The sequence below is a fragment of the Peromyscus californicus genome, unplaced genomic scaffold, assembly GCF_007827085.1.
Source record: "Peromyscus californicus insignis strain IS unplaced genomic scaffold, ASM782708v3 Scaffold_19__1_contigs__length_69161282, whole genome shotgun sequence".
In the NCBI taxonomy this organism is placed as follows: Eukaryota; Metazoa; Chordata; class Mammalia; order Rodentia; family Cricetidae; genus Peromyscus; species Peromyscus californicus.
Window position 1 is genome coordinate 6,398,064 of NW_026294491.1, and position 24,743 is coordinate 6,422,806.

A 24,743-nucleotide genomic window follows, 5' to 3' on the forward strand; every position below is an offset into this window, starting at 1 on the left:
CTCTTTCTATAGAAGGCCTGTCTGTCCTCCTCAGCTTTCACATGCACTTCCAGGTAGCAAGAGGACAAGGGAATCCCACTCACTTTCCTCATTAAAACTAGTGGCTGTACACAGTTGAGAGAAGTCCACGTTTGTCTTCTGTCCAGCCTTACCAGTGTCATGGTTGGCTCCTGAATTTTGTTGGATTAGTTTAAGAATGAGATGTGCTATTGCTGAGGTGCAAGGTCGGGATGCTATTGAAGCTTATGAGCTTTAGGTCAGTGGAAGGTGGGGAAGCTCATGACTTAGCTTCTGACCCAGGGAAAGCGCTGTGGCTGCTATACAGGCTCTGCCCAGTCCGTAAGCGGCAGTGGCAGCTTTCAAACAAAAGGTAGACTTTCCAGGAGCAATTAGACCTCTGCACTGAAGGTCTTTGATTAGGTAAGAATCTGGGATTTGGGACTTGGGTCCCTGACCTTTTTCTAGTAACTGTGGAGTTTAGCATAAGTTTATAGACAGAACATTGAAGAAGGCGTTTCTGTGCCAGGACCTTCAAGTGTCCTCCTCCCCTGTTTTATATGAAGCGACTTCCGAGTTACTCTCTTAACTGAATAGGTTCCTGCAAGCCCACACGCCTGGGCAAAGGGTAAGGTAGAAGCTACTGCTTGAAGCTGCTGTTTCCTAAGCTAGGTTCTTTCTCAGCTCTACCCTGGGTTTCCTTTCCACTTAATGGGACAAAGTAGCTGCAAGGGGAGCTGTGCAGATGTCAGTGAGAGTCATTAAGTAGTCCCCTCTGTGTATCTAGCACCAGGCTGCCCTAGACTTCACCTGTAGAATAGATGGCTGCTGGCCCACAGTGAGTTAGTTGTGCTTCTTTCCACCATTAGGCTAAAAGGCCAACTGGAGGCCTCCCTCATCTGTTTCTCAGGGTTTCTCACAGTGTATGACCTGTGATAGGGACTAAAAAAATGTCTGTCGACTGAATTAATTATGCTTTGTTCCCTTTTCAGGCCAAGATGGGCTTCAGGGAAGGGGAAGGATTGGGTAAATACAGCCAGGGTCGGAAGGACATCGTGGAGACCTCCAATCAGAAAGGCCGACGTGGTTTGGGTCTGACACTGCAGGGCTTTGATCGGGAGCTGAATGTGGATTGGCGGGATGAGCCAGAGGTAAACTGGTCAGGGTGGAGGAAACAGAAAAGCTATGGGTGTTTTTGAATGGGTGGCTCTCTTGATAGATGATGGATGTGGGAGGGTCCAGCTCACTGTGGGTGGTGCCACCCCTGGGTTGGTGGTCCCAGGTGCTATAAGAATGCAGGCTGTGAGCTGGGTGGTGGTGGCACACACTTTTAATCCTAGTACCCAGGAGGCAGAGGCAGGCGAGTCTCTGAGTTTGAGGCCAGCCTGCTGGTCTACAGAGCGAGTTCCAGGACAGCCAGGAGTACACAGAGAAACGCTGTCTCAAAAAAACAACAACAATAAAAAAGCCCCCAAAAGAATGCAGACTGCTGGGCAGTGGTGGTTCACGCCTTTAATCCCAGTACTCAGGGGGCAGAGGCAGGTGGATCTCTGTGAGTTGGAAGCCAACCTAGTCTACAGAGGGAGTTCCAGGATGGCCAGGGCTACACAGAGAAACCCTGTCTCAAAAGAAACAAACAAGCCGGGCGGTGGTGGCGCACGCCTTTAATCCCAGCACTCGGGAGGCAGAGCCAGGCGGATTTCTGTGAGTTCGAGGCCAGCCTGGGCTACCAAGTGAGTTCCAGGAAAAGGCGCAAAGCTACACAAGAGAAACCCTGTCTCGAAAAACCAAAAAAAAAAAAAAAAAAAAAAAAAAAAAAAAAGAAACAAACAAACAAAAAAAGAAAGTAGTCTGAGCAAGCCATAATGAGCAAGCCGGTAAGCAGCACCCCTCTATGGCCTCTGCTTCTGCTCCTACCTCCCGGTTTCTTCCCTGTTTCTAGTTCCTGTTCTGACTTCCTTCAGTGATGGACTGTGATGTGGAAGTGTAAGGGAAATAAACCCTTTCCTTCCTAAATTGCTTTTTGGTCATGGTGTTTGATCACAGCAGTAGAAACCCTAACTAAGACAGAATGAAAAGGACACTTGAGGCAACATTCAGCGCTATTGCTTTGTTTCTGTTACTTTCTAGAACTGAGACTGTTAGATAGAATATGATACAAGGAAGACTTCAGCTATACAGAGAACTTCTAATATCTGAGTGAAATACTCCTAGCAGACTGTTAAACTTCACAGGCTAGGGAGTTCTCTCTCTGCCAGGAGGGTTCAACAGGCAAATGGGCACCCAGTGCCCCTTGAGTGCGGGGTGCATTATGAGCCTCTGACATTCATCTTCACAGGTTTTGTTATCCAGGTTCTGAACATGTGTACAGTTCTCCTGTTGTGCTGCTTAATTGCTTATTACTTGATTGTATTGGTTGTAAGATAGAGAAACTTTTTTACAGGGTTGAGAATCAAACCAGTTCTTGCACATACCAGGAAAGCGCTTTACCATTGAGCTAGATCTGCAGGCCAAAAAGAGGCTTTTAAAATTCATTGTCATGCCGGGCGGTGGTGGCGCACGCCTTTAATCCCAACACTCGGGAGGCAGAGGCAGGCGGATCTTTGTGAGTTCGAGGCCAGCCTGGGCTACAGAGGGAGTTCCAGGAAAGGTGCAAAGCTACACAGAGAAACCCTGTCTCGAAAAACCAAACAAACAAAAAACAAAAAAAATTCATTGTCATTCATAGATAGTGTTGAGGTTTTGTTTATTTTCACCTTACTCTTCGACAGATTTAAAGTAGGTATAATAAGAGTACCCGAAAACATTAATAATCTGAGACAGTAGTGTTACAGAGTTGAGGTTAGGGGAAAAGGCATGGTTGTCTGACTGTCTGCATAGTGGCTGTAGGTAAGCAGGTGTGGCTCTGAATGCTGGGAAATTGCTATCATTGTGGCTACATGTAGGCTTTTCTTTAGAGACACTTGAGTATCGTCCTTGACCTCATTTGTGTGGAAACAAGTACCTAGAGGCTCTGGTCCTTTCAGTGGGGTAGACTTGAGTTCACTGTTAAATTTGAAGTGTAAAAGTTGATTGTTAAAATCTCTCTTAAGGAGATAGGCTCCCCCCCTCCCCCCAACAGGGTTTCTCTGTGTAGCCCTGGCTGTCCTGGAACTCCCTCTGTGGACCAGTTGGGGCTGTCCTTCAGCTTTCATTTCTCGTGTCTGATTACTTGCATTTAGCATCACCAATTTAGATCCTTCCTGGCCTGTCTGAGAACCTCTGAATTGTTTTGGGGAAACCCTGGTGAGTTGGGGCAGAATCCTAAGCCTATCTTATTGACTTCTCTGCCTCTTTTTTGTTTGTAGCCCAGTGCCTGTGAGCAGGTGTCATGGTTTCCAGAATGTACTACTGAAATTCCTGACTCTCGGGAGATGAGTGACTGGATGGTTGTGGGAAAGGTAGGGTTTCATGAGAATGTGCCCAGTTTCTGCCTTTTCTTTCCTTTGAATCTATGTGTGCCTACTACAGCTTAAGAAAAATGTGGAAGCCGTGCCACAGGGATGTGCCCCAGGAGATGTGGCATGAAACTTGAAAATTAGAAACACCAGTCATCTCTGCCCTCCATGGGGATGCCTTGGAATAGCGTGTTGTGCATCAGTGCATTGTCCAGTCAGTGCTAGGCCCCTTTCAGGTAGGGAAAGGACACTATTCCTGTCTTCAGAGTGACAACGCATTGTCAGCAAAGGCGTTTGTTTAATCTCATTCTGGGAAATTGAAAATGAGGTGATTGATTACCACTCCAGTGTGGTTTCCAGAAGTAGGATGACTTCAGGAACTCCAGAGCCAAAGCTGCCTTCACGACACCGAGTTTTTGTTCTTTTCACTCTGGCTTTCTCCATCTGTCTAATGGGGGTTTCCAGAGGCCAGTGCCCGCACTGTAACAGCTGACTGAAATGCAAAAGCCAGGTAGGGAACCGGGCCCCCTTCTTTTTACCAAGCCACACACTGAAGAAATTTCTAGAAGTAGAAACTACAACTACTTACTAAACTTTGTTTTGAAAATAAGATTGTTTTAAACAAAACAATTTAGCATATTATTGTTTTGAAGTAAGTAAAGAAATATTTAAGAATCTCAGTTTTGATTTCTTTTAATAAACTGTATCTAACTCATATAAACAATAACTCTTGGGGTTTTGTTGGTTTCTTGAGTGTTAGGTATTGGTTGAAATATTAAGGCAACTCCACGTAGTTAAAAGGGAGGTTTATTTTCTGGGGTAACTTACAAGTGAAGGGATAGGTAACAGGGTCTGGGAAAGATGAAGCGCAGTCCAGCAGTGTTCTCTGGAGAACTCTGCTCGGTCTACCTCCAGCGTCCAGGATCCAGGAACCAAGAGAGCCGGCACATCCGGATCTCGGGTCTTCAGGGCTCCTGTCTCGGCCCCGCCTTCTAGGTGTGACAGTTACCGAAGCCTCAAAGGGAGTAGTACTTCCAGGTCAAAGCTGGAACAGCTACCCGCTACAGTTAGGGATTGAACTTACACTTGCTAGACAAGCACTCTATACTGGACATGTGCCCTCGGCTCCCTCAGTGACTCTGAGAAGTGTCCAATTTGACCCCCGGCCAGCGAGATGGCTCCGTCAGTAGAGGCGTCTGTATGTAAGCCTGGTGTGATTGCTGGAGGGACCAACACAACTGCCTGCAGAGAACCAGCTCCTGAGATTGTCTTCTGAACACGCCGTGGGTGCTGTGGCGTAGACGGGCCTGCATATGCCTGTGCACACACCTGTGCGCACATACACACACACCTGTGCGCACACACACACACACACACCTGTGCGCGCACACACACACACACCTGTGCGCACACACACACACACCTGTGCGCACACACACACACACACCTGTGCACACACACACACCTGTGCGCACATACACACACACCTGTGCACACACACACACCTGTGCGCACACACATACACACCTGTGCGCACATACACACACACCTGTGCGCACACACACACACACCTGTGTGCACACACACCCACACCTGTGCGCACACACACACACACACACACCTGTGTCCCTGGGAAAAGTTGTTTCTGAACTAGCAACACAGCTGGGCTGGACCTGATGACCTTCGAGGGCCAGTGCTGGTTGGGCCCTTGGTCTCTGTAATGTCACCAGGTTATCGCCGGTGTCAGACATTTCTGCCCGTCTGAGTGCAGGCTTCCTGGATGAAGGACAGGCTTGTCATGCAGGGGAGCCCTGTCCTTCTGCCTTTCTGCTCCAGGGCAGACAGCTTGTGTGTCTCCTTCCTGTGTGCTCTTTCCAGCCTCAGCCTTTGGGCATGCTGTGACCATATGGTATTCTACCCAGAGCTCCCAGCAGACTGCTTCATCTCACAGCCATCTGGAGCACAGCCAGAGGGATTTGGAATTGTCTCTTTCTGCCCCTCAGGGATTGATGTTTCTTGGCAGGGACTTAAGCCCCTTCTTGCTCTGAGCACTCAGAACCGTAATCTCCCCACTGTCCCAGTAAATAGTCACACTTGGTCAATGTTTATGATTTTCTTCTCCCTGTAGAGAAAGATGGTTATTGAAGATGAAACAGAGTTCTGTGGGGAAGAACTGCTTCACAGTGTGCTGAAATGTAAGGTAAGGCTGGCCTGGGTCCGGTGGGAAGCCTATGGGTAAGGTGAATGGGGCTTTTCTAGTTCTTTTTGGTGGGAGTGTGACATTGACGTCTTTTCCTGGAGATGGGAAGAATCCATGACACGTATGTCCAAGGTGGTGCTTTTCTGATAACTGTCTGGCCTTGGCCTGTTGTGTTGTCTATGTTGTCAGCCGTCAGCAGAGCACTCACTCAACCTCAGTGTGTCAGATCCTGCTGATATGTTACCAAGGGGCCTGGTGAAGTGGGAGTTTAGTCATTTTGTCAGCACCAGATAGATCGGTATTTGAACCTCATTTCTACAGTATCTTTGCTGTGTGACTGTGGGCTCGTAGCTTGGGTGCCTCTGAGTTTGTGTTCTCTGTAAAACTGTAGAAGGTACTTCTCTGGGTGGCTGTGAGTGTTAAATGGAGTCAGAGTGTGTAGCAACACTTGGGTAAGTGTTAGCTTCCCTTTCCATCTTCTGACCTCAGTGCAGGTCAGGGAGCATACACCTGGGTACTCGGAAGAGGAAGTGGGTTTGAAAAAAATGAAGGCTCCCTCACAAAGCGCCCCCCCCCCCTTTTTTTTGGCAGACAGGATTTACATAAGGTGACTGTATCTCAAGTGTAATAAGGATGTCTGTTCCTAGAGAGTAGAGTTAGAAGGAAGGAGGAATCCCCCTACCCGTGTGTTGTGTTGTGTTTTGTTTTGGGATGTGTGTGTGTGTGTGTGTAGGAGTTCCTGGTCTTGATTTTTTTTTTTAAGTTTATTTGTTTATTTTGTTTTTGAGACAGGGTTTCTCTGTGTAGTCCTGGCTGTTTTAGAACTCACTCTGTAGACCAGGCTGGCCTTGAACTCAGAGATCTCCCTGCCTCTGCCTCCCAAGTTCTTGATTAAAGGCGTGCGTTACCACTGCCCAACTTGTTTTTAAATTTAGAGTCCCAATCAAGGGATCCTGAGTGCCAGGACTTAAATCCTTTGGAAGGTTGTGGCGACATGGGGAAACAGTTTGCTGTGAGAACTAGCTGTGCAGAGATGGCTTTCTGTGTAGCAGAGGTGCTGTTAACCACTTAACCACATCCAGGCCTCTGCTTCGTTGGGATTTTTACCACTTTACGGGGGAGAGTGATGGAGCAAGTTGTCAGGACTACACGACTGGGTAGTTCAGAGCTGAGGTGCACAGGAACCCAGTTCCTTGGAGAGCAGTGAGTCTTAGGACCCGCGTCCTGCCCCAGAGGGCCTGCTGTGATCTTGCTGTAGAGTCTCCTTCTCTTTGGCAGAGTGTGTTTGACATCCTGGATGGGGAGGAGATGAGGCGAGCCCGCACCAGAGCCAATCCCTATGAGATGATCCGAGGAGTCTTCTTCCTTAACAGGTGTGCTGGACAGCCCTCCCTCCCTGCTTACACCAGTCCACCTTTCACCTGGGACTGACCCTGCTTTTCCCTCTTGCTTTGTTCCAGGGCAGCAATGAAGATGGCTAACATGGATTTTGTGTTTGACCGTATGTTCACAAACCCCCTGGACTCTCGTGGGGTGAGACTTCGTGCTGAGTGGACCTGAGCTCAGAGATTGCCATTTGTTCAATGCGAGTGTGTTCCTGCTCTGTGGCAGCGATGTTTCTGCTCTGCCTCCCCAGATAGAGTCCTTCAGTGCTCCTTGGTCCCAGGAGTGTCCCAGTGCACAGGCTCTAAAGATCTGTGATTTCAGCAGGGTCATTTTCTCTTTCTGCTACCCTGAACAAGCTCTGTGTGGGATCATAATTATGAGGCTTTGGCCTTTCTCTAGAAGCGGTAGAGCAAAATGATTTTCTGCTCTGCTACATCTCATTTCTCTGAACATTGGCCCTCCATAATGACAGAGAAAGCAAAAAAGGAAATTTCATTCTAGAATTCCCTTTGGGGTCAAAGCATTTTTTGCCACTCCTAGAAAGCTGGTTTCCTTTACAGTGACAGGGCCAGGAGCCAGCTGCCCCTAGACCTGTTTCTGCTTCATGAACCCTCATTCTGCTAGACTTTCCCAGCCCCACTACCCACCGGCTAGAGGAACTTATTTTCAAGTTCTTTGATGTTTTAGTTCCCCTGCCTAACTACTTGCTCCATGCTGGTAAAACTGGCATGGAGACCCTCTAGCCTTTGCTCATTTTCTCTCCCAGGGCCCTCCCCATGTTCCAGGGCCAGCAGGCAGCACAAAAAGCTCTTGGAATTAGCATCTTGAGAAAATTAGGGTGATACAATGTTGATTTAATTTTCTGAGCTCCCAGTGATTTCCTTTAAAGCCCACGCCTAGCAGAGGAGCTCTGTTAAGCTGATAGGAAGTCACAGCGTCATCTGGGCTTTTGAATGTGTCTGCCGTCAGCAGCTGGGATCTGGTTATTGTCTTTTGCTGTCATGAGAATGAAGTAAGCACAGGATTGTACCATTCATGTTGAGGGTGGATGTTTGCTACATAGGGAGATGCAGTGTGTTTGGACAGCTTCAGGCAGCTTCTTGACCTGAATTGATTGTTAGTGGCCAGGGAGAATGGCCCTGTCAGAGATGTGTCTTTGTATGCCATGATAAAAACTAGTTTCTCTAGCCCTAGTGCGTACTTCTTTTTCATCTCCATTTTCCCTGAGGACCTGAGTGAAAGCCAAGCCTAGCAGGCCTGGTGTGTTTTCAGGGAGCAGTTGCCAGCAGAGGTGGAAGTGGCTAGACGCCTAAGCATGCTGGGTCTTAGGGGTGTTTGGGTCAGGCAAATTATTGCCTGTGCATCAGAAAAATGGAAGCTTGGGGTGGTGTGGAGAAGGAGAGAAGAGGAATTCTTAGGTTTAATAATTGGTCTCTGTTGCTACGGGTTATAGGAAAAGGAAAGAAGGGACTGGGGGGGGGGGGAAAGAAATTGGGAGCTAGAATTGGAAGAAACAAGGGAAGGAGGGAGTCACGTCCTTGAGGTATTATTACATCACATGAGGGTTATCCTGAGGATGTTATTCAGGTAAGAAAGCTTGTCTGTAAAGTGTGATAGAAGAAAAAGTCAACGTGATATTTACTTTTTGGCCATGATAGTGGAAATGAGGCAGCATCGACGGTGCCCACTTTATGTGCAGTACTGCACTTGACAGAAAAACGAGAAAAATAGGAAAAGACGAGTTTTGACTCCAAGGAAGCTGATGTAGTTGAATAAAGCCGTCTTGTGTTGGTGACTACTTTATAGTTTTAGAAAGACCTTTGCCACAGGTTGTGTTGTTTAATCCTACAGTAGCCTTGAGAAATACCTACATTCATCCCAGTTACAGTCGAGCAACTGAACTTAATAGCTTCAGATGTGTGCTTGTCCTTGACTGCACAGTGAGGAAATGGCAGAGCTAAGAACCAGTTGTTCTTCTATGAGCAGACTTCTGGACAGGGCTTATAAAGGCCCCTTGTTCTTATTTTATGACAAGATCTTGCTATGTAACCCAGACTATCCTTGAACTCACAGTAATCCTCCTGCATCAGCTTCCCAAGTGCTAGATGGTATATGAACACTACTGTGCACCAACAAGCCACTGGTTTTGAAATCACCAGATGAGATCATATTTAGGCACCTTATGGAGGCCAGATGCTTTGAGTCCTTGAGTTTCCTGCTTCCCTTTGGCTAGAGAGGCTGGAACTCGGGGCTAAGGCCCTAGTGCTGAGAAACCTTGACTTCTTTCTGTGCAGTGTTTACAGCGCTTAAACTGATGATTCCTGCTCGTACTCACTGTGCTGACTGCATTATATCGGTCACTTTTCTCTAAGTCTAAACTTACTCCAGAGGAAAGGTAATTGAAGGACGAAGGGGGAGAAGGAGCCAGGGAGGGGAGCTTGAGGCTGTCGTGTAGGAAGGCAGGTCCTTGAAGCTGGGAGGCGGGCAGTATTTCTTCTCAGGGAGAGCAGTCTAATGGTCAGGTTTCTGGACTCTGGCCTGGCTTTGTTCCAGCTGCTGTGGGCAGGCTGCTTTGTGTCTTGGTGTTTCTGTCTGCAATACTCTGCTTACCAGGATACAGGATAGGCACAGTGTGGTGAGGAAAGAACCTAGGACATGAGTACACCACTCTGATAGGCACAGAGATGCTTTCATTAGGAGTCTGAGTTGGCCTGGTCGTAGGAAAGGTGTTGAGGATATTTTGGGTGAGGAGGCTCCAGAGGGCACTGGTGACTGAGGAGAAATATACTGGGTGTTGAGGGCCTGGTGGGAGCTCTGGATCATACTTGCTGATAGGCTTTTTTGGCCTCCTCTTCCCGAGTTCTCCTTTCTTTTCTTTACTGAGTCATCCGTGTCCCTGTCTCCTTGTCTTCCACTTCTCTTCGCAGAAGCCACTGGTGAAGGACCGGGACATTGACCTTCTGTACTTTGCTGATGTCTGCGCAGGCCCAGGTGGCTTCTCCGAGTACGTGCTGTGGAGGAAGAAGTGGCATGCAAAAGGCTTTGGGATGACTCTGAAGGGCCCTAATGACTTCAAACTGGAGGACTTCTACTCGGCCTCCAGCGAGCTCTTCGAGCCTTACTATGGTAGGGACACTGAACGGGGCGGGGACTAGGAAGCAGAAGGGCAGCTTCTGTCTGGGGACCTGAAGGCCAAAGCTGTGCCACCTGTGCTCTGCTAGTCTAATGCGGCTCAAGTGGCTGGCATGAGGGGCTTGGATCCCTTTGAAGTGTCTTTTTTTGCCGCAGGCCTGCACTCCTTTAGACACACTCTCATCAAAGCCATGTTAATTCCTCCGTGCAGGATCGTGGCTCTTGTGTGATGATGGGGACAATGAGACTGCCCGATTCCTAGCTGGAAAGTGGCAAGGCCATTAACACACAGATCAGCCCCTGTGGGTTGCGGGAACTACACTTCTAGCAGTCAGCGCAGGAGCTGTAGCAGTCTCCCTGCCCTGACAAATAGAACGGGACCTGTCAGCAAATCCTAAATTTATTCCTAACAGTCCTTACTGGAGGTTGACGTGGAGTGTTTTTGTCTTGGTTTTGTTTTCTGTTTGTGTGTGTGTGTGTGTGTGTGTGTGTGTTGTTGTAGTTTGTTTTTTGAGACAAAGTTTCTATGTAGCCCTGGCTGTCCTGGAACTCACTGTGTAGATCAGGATAGTATCAACTTACAGAGATCTGCCTGCTTCAGCCTCCCGAGTGCTGGGATTAAAGGTGTACACCACCATGCTCAGCTTGGACTTTTTGATGTTTAAAGAAAAGGTCTCTTTATGTTCCAAGCCAATCTAAAACTCCCTGTGTATCCCAGGTTAGCCTTCAGCTCCTGAATACCTGTAGGCATGAGCCTCCGTGTCTGGCTAATACTGGTTCTTAAGCATAAATGCTTTGAAAAGGAAAATCCTCTGCTTCAGTTGATGACTGTTGGCTGGTCAGTTCCATTTGAGAGCAGGGTTTGGTTCTTGCTAGTCTGTGACCAATAGGCAGGATGGGTCCTGGGTCTTAGAGCTTACTTGGTATCTGTGCTTACTGTCCCTGAGAGCTCCTGGCCTAGCTCCTAGCCGCAAGTAAACTCACAGGGTTCTTGTGTCCCATTAGGTGAGGGTGGGGTTCCCTGATAGCTCCAGACAGCCCGTAAACTCACAGGGTTATTTCGTTTGTTTTTTGATTTTTTTCGAGACAGGGCTTCTCTGTGTAACAGCAGTGGCTGTCCTGGAACTCACTCTGTAGAGCAGGCTGGCCTTGATTGAACTCACAAAGAACCACCTGTCTCTGCCTCCCAAATGCTGAGATTAAAGGCATATGCCACCACCACCCAGCTATACTTACAGGGTTCTTGTATCTCATCAGGTGAGGGTGGGGTCGATGGAGACGGAGATATCACCCGCCCAGAAAACATCAATGCATTTCGGAATTTTGTCCTGGACAACACAGATCGCAAGGGTGTCCACTTTCTCATGGCAGATGGGGTAGGTGACTGTCCTTGAAAGATGTTTTAAGGATGTGTTGTGAATTTAGAGGGTTGTTTTTGCTTGCTGTGCTGGGGATTAAACCCCTGGCCTTGGGCATTCTAAGTAAGTGCTCTGCTTCTGAAGCCACACCCCCACCCCACACACACCCCACCCCCACCCCGACTTGAGAAATGCTTTGGTTTGTTCTTTAGCCGCCACTGGAAATGGTAACTCACCATTCAGATAGTAGGGATGCACATTTTTACTTATCTTATACATTTTCCTTAAAGTTTTGTAAAGACTATACTATCGTGGACACATTTGCTTGAGCTCACTTTGCTGACAAAAAATGCCTTAGTTGCTAAGGAACCGATGAGGCATGGACTCCAGCTAAATCAGCTAGGCAAAACTGAATGGGAGGCACATTACTATTACTTGTCATCTTGGTTGTTGCTGTTGGAGGCTGTCTACAAGTGGCCTCCTCTGAGCCTCTCATGCACTGACAGATAGACACTTAAGCAGTAGCAGCAGCACAGAATCCATGGAGGCCCCTGGGTGGCTGAAGTGAATTTTTAAGGGCCTACTGAGCAGCTGCTTGGGATGCAGACAGAACTGACCGCCACACTGTTTGGCCGCGGCTCTCATCCAGTGATGTGAGGCCACAGGGGATCCCTTCCGGTGTGAGCCACCACTTGTTTTCGAGGAAGGACAGACAGACAGTATGCTGTGTGCTGTAGGATCAGATAGCCGGGGTGGAGAAGAGCCTTCTGAGTCCTCGGGGTGTAGAAGGAAGGCAGAGTGTTAGAAGGATCTGAGGATGTCCACAGTAGGGACAGCAAATGGAGAGCTGGGGCCAAGAGGGAGGGGCTGCTCCTGTGGAGCAGGTGCGTTGGGTCTGCGTTGGGTCTGCGTGGGGTCTGCGTGGGGTCTGCGTGGGGTCTGCTGGTTCTGACAGTGAGCAGAGCTGCGAGCTCAGAGAGTGTGTGCTTTGGTAGCAGGAGGGCTGGCCTGGCCTTTGGATTTCTCTCTATTATTAATTGGAATTTTTTGGTGTATATGGTAATGTGTTACAGAAGGATATTTTTATACAAGTATATAGTGTACATTGAACATTCCCACTCCTATCTCTTTACCTCTTTCTCTTCTCTTATTTTCAAATTTCCAGGCTGTCCTCAGAATTACTATAAGATGAAGCAGGCCTTGACTTCTTTTTTTTAAGAATGGGAACTTTTTTTTATTATTTATTATTCATTCATTTATTTATTTATTTACAGTGTTCTGTTTGCATGTATGCCTGCAGGCCAGAAGAGGGCACCAGATCTCATTACAGATGGTTGTGAGCCACCATGTGGGTGCTGGGAATTGAACTCAGGACCTCTGGAAGAGCAGTCAGTGCTCTTAACCTCTGAGCCATCTCTCCAGCCCCAGGCCTTGACTTCTGATCCTCCAGCCTTTACCTCCCAAGTGCTGGAGTTATAGGCATGTGCCACCATGCCTGGCTTTTTTAAAAATTCTTAATTAGCTCTATAACAAACATGCATTCTGAGAAACATCTTTACGTCTGGGAGACAATAGCAAACAATACTTACTTTTACAGGGCTGCATCAGTGAGGTCTGGCCTAGGGGTACCTTAATAGCAGCTAGTGCTCTCATCTCTCTGCTGTGATTACAGCACACAGCACAGTTTGTCCTAAGTGTGCTGTTTCGTAGTGTTTGTCTACTCACTCTGCTGTGCAACTGGTTTCCAGAACTTTTTCATTTTGTAAAACTGAAACCGTACCCATTAAAGAGCAGTCCTTTCTCCCCATTGCCTGCCTCCTTTACATGAGTGTAAGCATGGTTTGTGTCTGGCATCTCCCTGCTGAAGGGAGATGCTCTAGGAATCACAGTATGCAGCCTTGGAGCAAACCCTGGCCTGAGAGTGTGCCAGCTGGAGGGGCTCCACAGCTAAGCACAGAGTAGTGGGTATTGTAAGAAAATCCTTAGTTTACAATTCTCTTTGGTCAGACCTGGGGCCTGCTGAGGTCAGTGTAATGGCAGAACATTCTCCTGACATTTACTCTCTGTAACAACTTCTTAGGCCATAAATGTTTTCTGTCTTGTGGTTGACTAGTGATAAGCCAGTACTTTGCCTCTCTTCGCCTTACGTGTCTCTGGGTTCCCATGTGAATTTCAAGGTTTTCTGGACCATTTCTTTGGAGAAGCAGACTTGGTCCTGTGGTTTAGGAGTGAGGAGGCAGGAAGGTGGCTCAAGTTCAGCAGTTAGGCCGGGGTCCTTTGTCTGTAACTGACCACATACTTAGACCAAGACACTGAAATGCTGATCAGTCAGACGGTGGCTGTCTGATACCAGGAGCTCCTGATGAGATGAGGTAGGGATGGAAGGCTCAGTCCTTCCCATTTCTCTCTCCATACTTGTGCTCTCCTTTCAGGGCTTCTCTGTGGAGGGGCAGGAAAACCTGCAGGAGATCCTCAGCAAGCAGCTGCTGCTCTGTCAGTTCCTGATGGCGCTGTCTGTTGTCCGCACAGGTGACACTCCTCAGTCTCCCCTCACCAAGGACCCACTGGGGCCCTGCTGGACGAAAGCATGTACAGGGGTTGGTTAAGATGTTTAAAAAAAAATAGACCAAGAAGGAAAGAAAAGAGAAAGAGAAAGGAACACTTGTATCAGTGGCTGGTGGCTAGATGAAGAGTACAGGGAAGAAAAGGCAGGGGAGCCCCAAGCCCTCCCTAAAGCTGACTGCCTCATAGACTGCCTTGGATTTCCAATGGACCCGTCTGTCATCTTTACTGGTTCACATCCTCGAGTAGCCACTGATTGCCCTGGGTTTTCTTCCCAATCCAGGGGGCCACTTCATCTGCAAAACCTTTGACCTCTTCACACCCTTCAGTGTGGGGCTCATCTACCTGCTGTACTGCTGCTTTGAACGAGTGTGTCTCTTCAAGCCCATCACCAGCCGGCCTGCCAACTCGGAGCGGTAAGGCCTTCCTCTCTGTTAGCCAGCTTGTTGGTGAGAAGTCAGCAGTAAACCCTGTACATGTGTCTGGCATGGGCACTCAAACTGTTAGAAACCTTGACTTTGGAGATGTGATTCTGCAATAGGAGCCAGGGTCCTTTACCATACTTCTGTCTGGGATTCTCAGTTGGCCCAGGAAGAGTGTGACCATTAATAGAGACACTCAGAGGAGATACAGGCTGCGAACAGGCAAGGGGGCTGCTATTCAGAGGCACCACAGACATCCAGGTGCCCATATGAGAGGTAAGAGAAAACAAGCCAACCAGAACTCTCAAGTAGCAGATTACAGTACAGATTTCTGTGGAGAGTTTGAGACGTTCCATCTCTAATTAAAAGCCTTCCCAAGTTATGTCTGTTGGTGCAGGGCAGTTGGGAACACCCCATAGAAGTAGAGACAGTCTCACGTATAAGGGAAGGATTTTATATTTTTTATTTTGAGAGGGTTTTAACAGTATATCCTGGCTAGCCTGGAAATTACTACATAGACCAGGCGGGCCTTGAACTCAAGATCTGACTGCCTATGCCTCCCAAGTAGGATTAAAGTGAACACCACCAATTCCTATGAAAGGGAAGGACTTGAGGTGGCGTATTTTAAAGCATGGTATGTGTTCCTCTTTGTGCTCAGGCTTAAGATTGAACAGCAAAGCTGTTTAGCTTTGTGACTCTACAGGGGTGGGGTGAAGGAGTGTGTGGGGAGAAGGCTCTGAGCTCTTTGGAGTGACAGGATGTCTCCTGCAGGTATGTGGTGTGCAAAGGTCTGAAGGTGGGTATAGACGACGTGCGGGAGTACCTCTTCTCTGTGAATATTAAGCTCAATCAGCTGAGAAACACTGAGTCTGATGTCAACCTGGTAGTTCCCTTGACGGTCATCAAAGGAGACCATGAGTTCAATGACTACATGATACGGTCTAATGAGAGGTAAGCCACTGGCTATGTCTGCTGGGGTATTATAGCATGAAGGGCCAATGACCGCTGGCTCTTGGGACATTTTGTCATCTGTGTTTGCTCTGCTGGTTCCAGGACGTTAGCATGTCCTGTCCCACGGGTGGCAGGTGGGTCCCTAGCTCTGATGGTGAAGAGAAAGCCTATGGTTGCCTGTAGACAGGTAATTCCTTAATCACTGCAGTTTGTGGTTGCTGCCTTGTGAAGACCCTTGACTGGAGGTCAGAGGTGAAAGCAAGGGCAGAGTCCAGATCTGGTCAGGTCAGGGGTTCTCCAGGTGGGCGATGGAAGGCTATTCCCCCACCCACCGCTGGAGTTATAAGCAGTTGTGAGTTACCTCACATGGCGACTGGGAACTGACCCTGGGTCCTCTGCAAGAGCAGTGTGCTTTTTTTTTCCTTTGTGGTTTTTCAAGACAGGGTTTCTCTGTGTAGCCCTGGCTGTCCTAGAACTTATTCTGTAGACCAGGCTGGCCTCAAACTCAGATTTCAGCCTGCCTCTGCCTCCCGAGTGCTATGATTAAAGATGTGTTCTACCATACCCGGCCACTGTAGCGTACATTCTTAACTGCTGAGCCATCTCTCTGGTCACCTCTCCTTTCAGACATTATTTTAAATGTTAGTTTTGTTTTTTTAATATTGAATTAAAGGGCTGTCCGTGTATTTTGGGCATAAATCCCTTACTAGATTTGGATGTGAAATACTGTTTCCTGCCCTGCGGTTTTTTTTTTTTTTCCCCACTGATTTATGTCCTTTGCATAGAAGTTTTTAATATCATTGTGGCCTGGTTTATTCATTTCTTTTATTATTACACTTGTGAGGCTTCTCCCTGTTTTTTGTAAGATTTTATAAGTTTAGCCCATGTATTGAGGTATTTTATTTTTAATTATTTTTGGATACGGCATTGACTAGTGGTCCCACTTCATTTTTTCCCCCCAGACTTCCCAGACTGTCCTTTCTCTGTTCAATGGTCTTGGCATACTAAAGTCCTCTGCTGTCTCATTAGCAGTACTGATAGGTAGTAGTAAGTGAGCATTTCTTTCTGGGCTTTCTGTCTTGTCCCATTGGCATATCACCTGTGAAGTGAGAGAATCTTACTTCCTTTCCAGGTTTGAGATCTCAAATTTTAAATTTTGATAACCCATTTAGGCTTTTTCTTTCTTTTTCTTGTGAATGATTTGTTTTCTTTCCACGAGGCTCTGTGTAGCCTTGGCCAGTTAGAACTTGTTATCCTCCTGCATCAGCGAGCCTCTTGAGTGTTAGGATCAGTGTCTTATCCTTGTGTTTCCGGACACACTTCCTCTTCCCTCCTGGAGAGCCCAGTTCCTGTTGGCAGTCATTCCACTTCAGGCAGTTTCGTCTACTGGAGACAATCCCTTCAGCTTTTGTCTAGTTAAAAATGCATTTCTTAGTCTGGCATGGTGGTGCACGCCTTTAATCCCACCCCTCAGGAGGCAGAGGCAGGAGGATTTCTGTGATTTCCAGGACAGGCAGGGCTAAGTAGTGAGGCCTGTCTCAAGAGAACAACCTATAAAATAAACACCAAAGAGGGCTGGAGAGATGGCTCAGTGGTTAAGAGCACTGACTGTTCTTCCAGAGGTCCTGAGTTCAATTCCCAGCAACCACATGGTGGCTCACAACCATCTCTAGGGGGATCTGATATTCTCTTCTGGCATAAAGGTATACGTGCAGACAAAGCACTCAAACACAAAGTAAATAAATAAAAAAAATTTAAAATAAACAAAAAAAAAAGTCTTTTATTTTTGAGGAACATTTTAATTGGATATGAATTTTTTTTGTAACCTCTTTAAAGATAGTCCACATTTCTCACATCCTTTTCTTCTGATAGACAGCTCACTATTAAAAAATATTTATTTTCTAGCTGGGCAGTGGTGGCGCATGCCTTTAATCCCAGCACTCGGGAGACAGAGCTAGGCGGATCTCTGTGAGTTCGAGGCTAGCCTGGGCTGCAGAGTGAGTTCCAGGAAAGGTGCAAAGCTACACAAGAGAAACCCTGTCTCGAAAAACAAAACAAACAAAAAAAAAATTCCAGTTTTGTGTCTGTGCATGTGAGTGCCATTGCCCGCAGAGAGAGGCCAGAAGCACTGGACCCCGAAGCTGGAGTAACAGCTGGTTGTGAAGCATTTGATTGGTGCTGTAACCACTGACCCACCTCCAGCTCCCCCATTAGTTTTGTCGTTATCTTCTTGTGTATCACACGCCTTTTCCTCTGGTAGTGTTCAAGGCCAGAGGCTGACATCAGGTGTCTTCCTCAGTTACTCTCTACCTTACATATTGAAGTAGGGTCTCTCGCTGGGAACCTCGGGCTCACCAACTCACCTAGTGTAGCTAGCCAGTTTGCTCCAGGGAGCCGTCTCTACCTCCCAGTGCTGGGATTACAGGTGAGCTGCCAGCACTTGCCCAGCATTTAGTCGGGTACTGGAGAGCTGAACTCTGGTCCTAAGTGCCGCTGAGCCGTCTCCCCAGCCCCGTTGACAGTTTGTCATTAAGTGCCAGACACTGTGTACAAGGCTAAGACAGATGGCTGTCAGCGGAGTGGGCTCGTCAGGCTGCTGCAGGTGGATTGCGTGTGGGCTTTGCTGTTGCTTCCGGTCAGCTCGCCACTGGGTTTGAATTCTTCAAGGGTGGGATAAGAACCTTCTTTTGAGCAGGACTTACGATGAGGGTTCATCTCAGTTCTGTTCTTTGGGCCCCATGTAACTGCTGGGTGGGGCCCCCCCCTTTTTTTTTTTCCGAGACAGGGTTTCTCTGTGTAGCTTTGCGCCTGTCCTGGATCTCGCTTTGGAGACCAGGCTGGCCTCAAACTCACAGAGATCCGCCTGCCTCTGCCTCCCGAGTGCTGGGATTAAAGGCGTGCACCACCGCCGCCCGGCCCCCTGGGTGGGCCCCTTTTAACTCACCAGTAACTTCCTCACATGCAGATGGTCACTGCTCTGGCTACACTTGTACACTGATGTCATTCTGGTTTTTGTTTATTTTCTCTTAGCCACTGCAGCCTGCAGATCAAAGCTCTGGCCAAAATCCATGCCTTTGTACAAGACACGTGAGTGCTGCCCATTTCTCACCAATTTCAAAGGAGGCCCTTGCTTCGCTCTTCCCACCAACTCTGTTTCTTTCAACTCTTGTTTCTTTAACAGTGACTTAAAAGCCACTCTTGTGGGTTCATTTTGCCTTGTGGGATATCAGCATAGTGATGTTTTTGAGAACAGAAGTCAGAATGTGCTTGGTGGTGGAGGGGGGGGTGTATAGGGAATGATGGCATCCAGGTCGTGGCTGCAGTGGGTGGGAAGGGATTGATTTCACTCTATAAATTCTGAGCAGTCCTGTATGTGCACTCAAATGGTCACTGCTGCAGCTGTACCTCTAAGCAGTTGAGAAGGTCTTATAGGGAGGGCCCTTAGAGGTCTTAATCTTGTTCTGCTTTTGTTTCCCTAGCACCCTGAGTGAGCCTAGGCAGGCAGAGATCCGGAAAGAATGCCTCCGACTGTGGGAGGTATGCAGCCCATTGTCACTCCAGCTGTAGATGAGGACAGGATTGTCACCTTACCCCCCCCTCCCCACCCCCGCTGCAAGGGTGCGCACCTTCTTGGCATGTTGCAAATTATCTTTTTTGCCTCCTTACAGCTTGGCCTGCAGCTGGGTCAAAAGAACACAGGTTCGGAGGAGGCTGCATTTTGCCCTAATGGCCCCATGTAGTAGTAACGCCACAGAGGGTTGTGTTGACACAGGGTCTGGACAGGAAGTGAACTCCCTTGCCAGCCCTGTGTGCTTGCATGCCATCTCCTCTTCCCCGGCCTGAACTCATCTCCACAGTGTGTCATCAGGGCACTTAAAAACCAAAGCTAGGGCTGGAGAGATGGCTTAGGGGTTAAGAGCACTAGCTGCTCTTCCAGAAGACCCAAGTTCGGTTTGTAGTACCCACATAGTAGCTCACAACTGCCTGTAACTCCAGTTCCAGGAGATCTGATGCCCTCTTCTGGTCTCTGGGGCACACATGTGGTACACAGATATACAGGCAGGCAACATACCCACACATATAAAATGAAAAAACATTTTTAAAGCCCTTTGGTATCTCTCTTTTCAGATTCCAGACCGGGCTCGAGTTGCTCCTTCTTCTTCAGACCCCAAATTCAAGTTTTTTGAGCTAATCAAGGTAAATCTGGCTTCTGTGGCAATTTGTTAGGGGCCTCTTTCCAGGGGTGGAAGGTGTCACTAAGGCAGCCCTGGCTTCCATTAAGCATTGAGAAGGCATCAACCTTGGAACCTAACGGAGTGGACTAAGGTCTCCACAAGTGAGAACCTTGCTGTATTACATAGGCTTTCCCAAGAACACCTCGGGCCAGCACTCTGCCGGCCAAAGGGTAAGCTGGCCTAAAGGTTCTCAAAAATTCAGGGTCCTAAGGGATTTGTCTGCATGGGAGAGAGGGAGTGACATATGATCTTAAGCAGGTGAACTGCAAGGGAGCCACCGTGGGTCTGGCCTGAGCCTAGCTTCTCCATCCTGTCTTTAGTGTGCTAGCATTCAGAGTCCTGCCATCAACCTCCAGCTTTCCTCAGGGCATCACTTCAGTCTGGCCTAGTTGTGGTCATTGTGAGGGTCAAAGACTAAAGAATGAGGTTCAAGGTGTTTACGTCTTTCTGAATGTGTGTGTGTGGGGGAGGTGGGGAGACATCACTTTTCTGCCCTCAGGCCAACGGCTGGAGAGCCCTTGCTTTCAGTGTCACTGAATGCGTGGCTGCTCTAGTCTGGTGACATTCCTCATAGCTCTGGTAAATCCATCTCTACTTGGGACTCAGTCGTCTTTCCTAGTTTTTCCTAGTAGGTCCTAACGGAACATTGCAAGCAGGTGGAAATAGATCCTATTTAGTGACAGGTTAGGTGGAGAGGAGGGTGCAGAGACCCTGCTTCTGAGGGCAAATGATTCTGGTCCCCTCACCTCCATCAGCCTGCCCCAGCACAGCAGCATTTTCTCTGATCTGTGCCACAGGACACTGACATCAACATCTTCAGCTACAAGCCCACGATGCTCACTGCCAAAACCCTGGAGAAGATCCGTCCTGTGTTGGACTATCGTTGTATGGTGTCTGGCAGCGAGCAGAAATTCCTCCTGGGCCTGGGGGTAAGTCAGCAGCTGGCCTCCCATTGGCTTGGGGTGTCCTGTCTGGGGATGTGGACAGCTTCTGGCCACACTCTTGTGTGTTCATTCTGTTGGCATCAGAGCTCTTCCTTGAAACCTCATTTCCTCTCATGCCCTGAGCTTGTCAAGTGTGATTCATTTCTTCGTGTCCTGTTTCCTCCCCACCGCTGATCCCTGCCTTGCTGAAGGGAAGGCTGTTGCTTTTCTTGAAATCCTGGGTGGCCAGTTTTCTCCAATCCCACCCTCTGCCATTTCCTGTCTAGAAGATACCCTTCCCCATCCTCTGGGCCATTGGTGGCTAACGGAGGGAGGGAAGGCCTGTTAGCTCTACATCTTAATTGACTAGCAGCCTTTGCTTCTTCCTACCCTGCACCCTTCCATGCAGTTGACCCTTCCTCGTCACTTCTTTTTGACCTTACTTTGTATTTTCCTCCTTTTGCTTTTTCCTCTTCCTGTAATCCCAACCTCCATGTGTACATCAAACTAGACGAAGGTCTTTCACAGGGTTTCCTACCAGTAAGATGGAGCCCATCTCTACTCTGTGGAGGCTGAGGTGAAGTGTCACAAACTCCATCCCTCCTAGACATTTTCTACGGACATTGGCAAGGCCTCGTCTGCTTGTAGCTGCCAAGTAAAGGCTCTTTCGAGGATAGAGTCTTCCATCCCTTAGTCTCCATGCCTAACCCTTCTCCCTGCCTGCAGAAGTCCCAGATCTACACATGGGATGGCCGCCAGTCAGACCGCTGGGTGAAGCTGGACCTGAAGACAGAGCTGCCCCGGGACACACTGCTGTGTGTGGAAATTGTGCATGAGCTGAAAGGGGAGGTCAGAAGGGTTTCTGTTTATAGATGGCCCTGGGGCAAGGGGGTTGTGGGACTGTGGAGCCTTCCACCTTAGTTTGGTTTCATGGTGTGATGGAGTGATTCCCTAAAGCAGTTGCTGTGTACTCTGGGAGATACTGGGAAGGGCAGAGGGAAAGGCTTTATACACAATCCTAACACCTTGCCAGGTCTTTTCAGTAGCCAGTTTACTTCATAATCCTTAGAAAGAGGAGATCTGCCATTTTCTGTGAGCGTTGCGCTATTACAGTATAGGGATGGCATTTACAACACGCCATGTGAGCAGGCAGCAGTCTCACTGGGTTGGAGGTTGATGAGGGCACCTGCCCCGAAGTCTGCTCCCAAGTCCAAGCTAGTCTTTGTTTAGGATCAGCTGGCAGGGAGGCCCGAATACCACCTGTTCCCAGCTTAGCTGTAGGTAGATGGAGACCCACATGCCACAGTAGGCCAGAAGCCAGTACCTGCACAGTGGAGAACATGCTTGTCCCTTGTAGGGGAAGGCCCAGCGGAAGATCAGTGCAATCCACATCCTCGATGTGCTGGTGCTGAATGGCAGCGATGTCAGAGAGCAGCACTTCAACCAGAGGTGTGCCTGGGCCCTGGGGGATGGAGGGCGGGACTTCCCATGCCCACCACAGACTGGCCCAAAGGCAGGAAAGATGGATTGACATTGCAGTTTGCTGAGATGTGGGCCTTAGCTGCCCAATTCTAACACATTTCATATCGCTACAGTTGCTTAGATTGAAGTCATTTGTGTGTGTGTGAAGACTGTGAATAGGGGTGAGTTTGTTTGAAGAGGGAGGGTTTCTTTTAAAAATCATGGCCAGAACATGGGTAGTCTCAGTTTGGTGTGTCTGGGCTAGGGTGAAAGAGCAGATGTATACAATAACGGTTCTTGAAGTCCTAGTGGAGATGACTGAACAAACAGCAAAAGGCACACTTTAGGGAAACCAGCTCAGAGAGGCCAGAACCCAGAGGACAGGTTGGGCCCTAGGGGACAAGAATGCTGCCACTTGCAAGTTTTGTGTAGGCCCAGGTCCTCTCATTGATGCTGTGAAAATGCCTTGGGGCACAGGTGTTGGTGAGGTCCCCTGGCTTGCCTCTAAGGATTCTATTTGGATTGTAGAATTCAGCTTGCTGAGAAATTTGTGAAAGCGGTTTCCAAGCCCAGTCGACCTGACATGAATCCTATCAGGTGAGCATGTCATCCTCCTCCAAGACCCTCTTGGGGTTGTGGCTTTGTTATTATTTCTCCTGTCCTGAGTGGGGTGGGAAGCTTGTGGAAGGGAATGGAGCTAAACTGCCCTGTCAGTGGTTTGGGAATGCAGCTCCCTATCCTGCCTGGCAGGGCGGGTTAAGGTTTCCTAATCTGAGATGCACACGCCTTCCCCGAGTTACCCTTTCATACTTGAATATCCTTTGCCGATTGCATGGCCTCCTGGTAAGGAAATAAGGAAATGGGGATTTGACTGTAAAAAGAGGATGGTTAAGGGAGTGAAACTTGGTGCTTGAGGAGAGAGCCCCACTCCTCCTCAAAGGGTAAAGTTCCAGGCTCAGGGCAAGAGGAGGGAGGGGATAGATAGACTGCCTTCTCCAGGTCAGAGGCTAGTACAGACAGCACTGAAGGGGGATGTGCCTATTGATACATTGGCAGAGTCACCAGTAATGTTCAACTAAATACACTTAGAAATAAAGCCAGCCCCGAGGATGCAGGACAGTCTCAAAGGGAGACTTTGCTTGTTGTATGACATCCTGCCTGCTGGTTTCAACAGGCAGCTTAACCAGGAGCAGTTCCCAAGGCAGGTTTGGTGTCCCCAGATGTGGAGGGCTGGGCCTCAAACTAGAGCCTACACCCTGTATAGGGCCTGTGCCCTCAAAATAACAGAACTACCAGGACTATTATTCTGAAGTCTATGTAGATAGACCCAGGCAAAAGCCTGGCCTTTGGGTTTCTGGCCTATAGTGTCAGTGAAGGTTACTTGAGGATAAGGGTGTTAGGGAAATTTGCCTGCCAGATCTTCCTTTCCCTCTCCTGTCTTGAGGACTCACTGCTGAATCCCAGGCCCTGGTATAGGCCTAAGGGGCTATGTGGCAGCTCAGAAGCCTAGGCAGTCTGTAGGACAGCAGTACCACAGGCCCAGTGGCCTCATTTCTGGGCTGCTGGTTGCAGAGAGGGCCTGAGGACAAGGGCAGGTCTAGGGTCTCTTGTCATGCTCTTCACAAGCATATCCCAGGAAACTGTCCTCACCTGCTCTACTCACAGGGTGAAGGAGGTGTACAGGCTGGAGGAGATGGAGAAGATCTTTGTCAGGTGAGTAACTGGCCCAGTCTGGTTTAGATTGGTGATAGGGGTGTATAGTTGAGTGGAGTTGCATTCTATTTGCAGGGGTGGGTTATAGAGCTGGGCCCTGGCACGGCTCCATTCTCTGCCTTTCACTGTCTTGCTGCAGATGAGTCCCAGCTGTGAGCTAGCGCAGCACCTGTCAGGAGGGATACAGGGTGACTTTATGTCAGGCAGAAATACGGGCTCATTGACGCTGAAATAGTTTCAAACACTAAACCCCAGCTCACAGTGCAGTGAGCCAGGAGTGCGCTGAGGGCATAGATGTACCTTACATACCTTCAGTGTGCCACCCTCAACAGATGAGTCTCATTGTGAGAGAGCGCTGGTCACCTGAAGACCCAGTAGCCTCCCCCCTGTATAGGCTTTCTAATTTCCCTTCTTGGTGTCATTGTAAAGCTCCCGAAGAGCAGCACCCCTGCATCCACTGCTTGACTGGAGTGCAGAGCTGTGCTCTAAACTCAGAACTGCCGTTAACCCTGCTCTGGATGGCTTGGAGCAGTATGTTTAAGGGTCTGTGCTTTGGGACTAGTGTCACTTCGAATTACCTAGAGACTAACACTAGCGTGCCCCACTCTGTCCTCCGTGCATGTGCTCTCTGAACGCCTGCCCGTTGGGGAACAGGTTAGAGATGAAGCTTATCAAAGGCTCCGGCGGCACTCCAAAGCTCAGCTACACAGGACGGGATGACCGGCACTTTGTGCCCACAGGCCTCTACATCGTCAGGACTATGAACGGTGGGTTCCCCTTCCCCCAGCAAGAGTGACTGGCCCAGACTTCTTGTTGAGGTGGACAGCAGTCAGCTGGCAACTTCTGGGGTACCTGTTGGGAACACTACACCCCCAGATTAGGCCAGTTCTGGTCTTTGGCTGGGACGGGGAAAGAAGAAATTGTAGATGCTCACATGGTATTCTCAGCAGATAAGCATGGCTTCTC

The 24,743-nt window shown here is 48.7% G+C and overlaps 1 protein-coding gene across 1 annotated transcript in view; it reads left to right on the forward strand.

Annotated features, from left to right (window-relative positions):
- Cmtr1 (cap methyltransferase 1) overlaps window positions 1–24,743 on the forward strand; it is a 43,429-nt gene that overhangs the window by 16,661 nt on the left and 2,025 nt on the right. Inside the window, exons 4-22 of the mRNA XM_052744479.1 lie at window positions 990–1,148; window positions 3,345–3,437; window positions 5,563–5,634; window positions 6,913–7,007; window positions 7,095–7,167; window positions 9,948–10,146; window positions 11,410–11,528; window positions 13,943–14,039; window positions 14,356–14,488; window positions 15,266–15,445; window positions 18,476–18,532; window positions 18,925–18,982; window positions 19,574–19,642; window positions 20,478–20,609; window positions 21,330–21,452; window positions 21,961–22,052; window positions 22,593–22,661; window positions 23,730–23,777; window positions 24,432–24,544. Of these exons, the coding sequence (XP_052600439.1) occupies window positions 990–1,148; window positions 3,345–3,437; window positions 5,563–5,634; window positions 6,913–7,007; window positions 7,095–7,167; window positions 9,948–10,146; window positions 11,410–11,528; window positions 13,943–14,039; window positions 14,356–14,488; window positions 15,266–15,445; window positions 18,476–18,532; window positions 18,925–18,982; window positions 19,574–19,642; window positions 20,478–20,609; window positions 21,330–21,452; window positions 21,961–22,052; window positions 22,593–22,661; window positions 23,730–23,777; window positions 24,432–24,544 (1,981 nt within the window). The remainder of the gene's footprint in view (window positions 1–989; window positions 1,149–3,344; window positions 3,438–5,562; window positions 5,635–6,912; window positions 7,008–7,094; window positions 7,168–9,947; window positions 10,147–11,409; window positions 11,529–13,942; window positions 14,040–14,355; window positions 14,489–15,265; window positions 15,446–18,475; window positions 18,533–18,924; window positions 18,983–19,573; window positions 19,643–20,477; window positions 20,610–21,329; window positions 21,453–21,960; window positions 22,053–22,592; window positions 22,662–23,729; window positions 23,778–24,431; window positions 24,545–24,743) is intronic.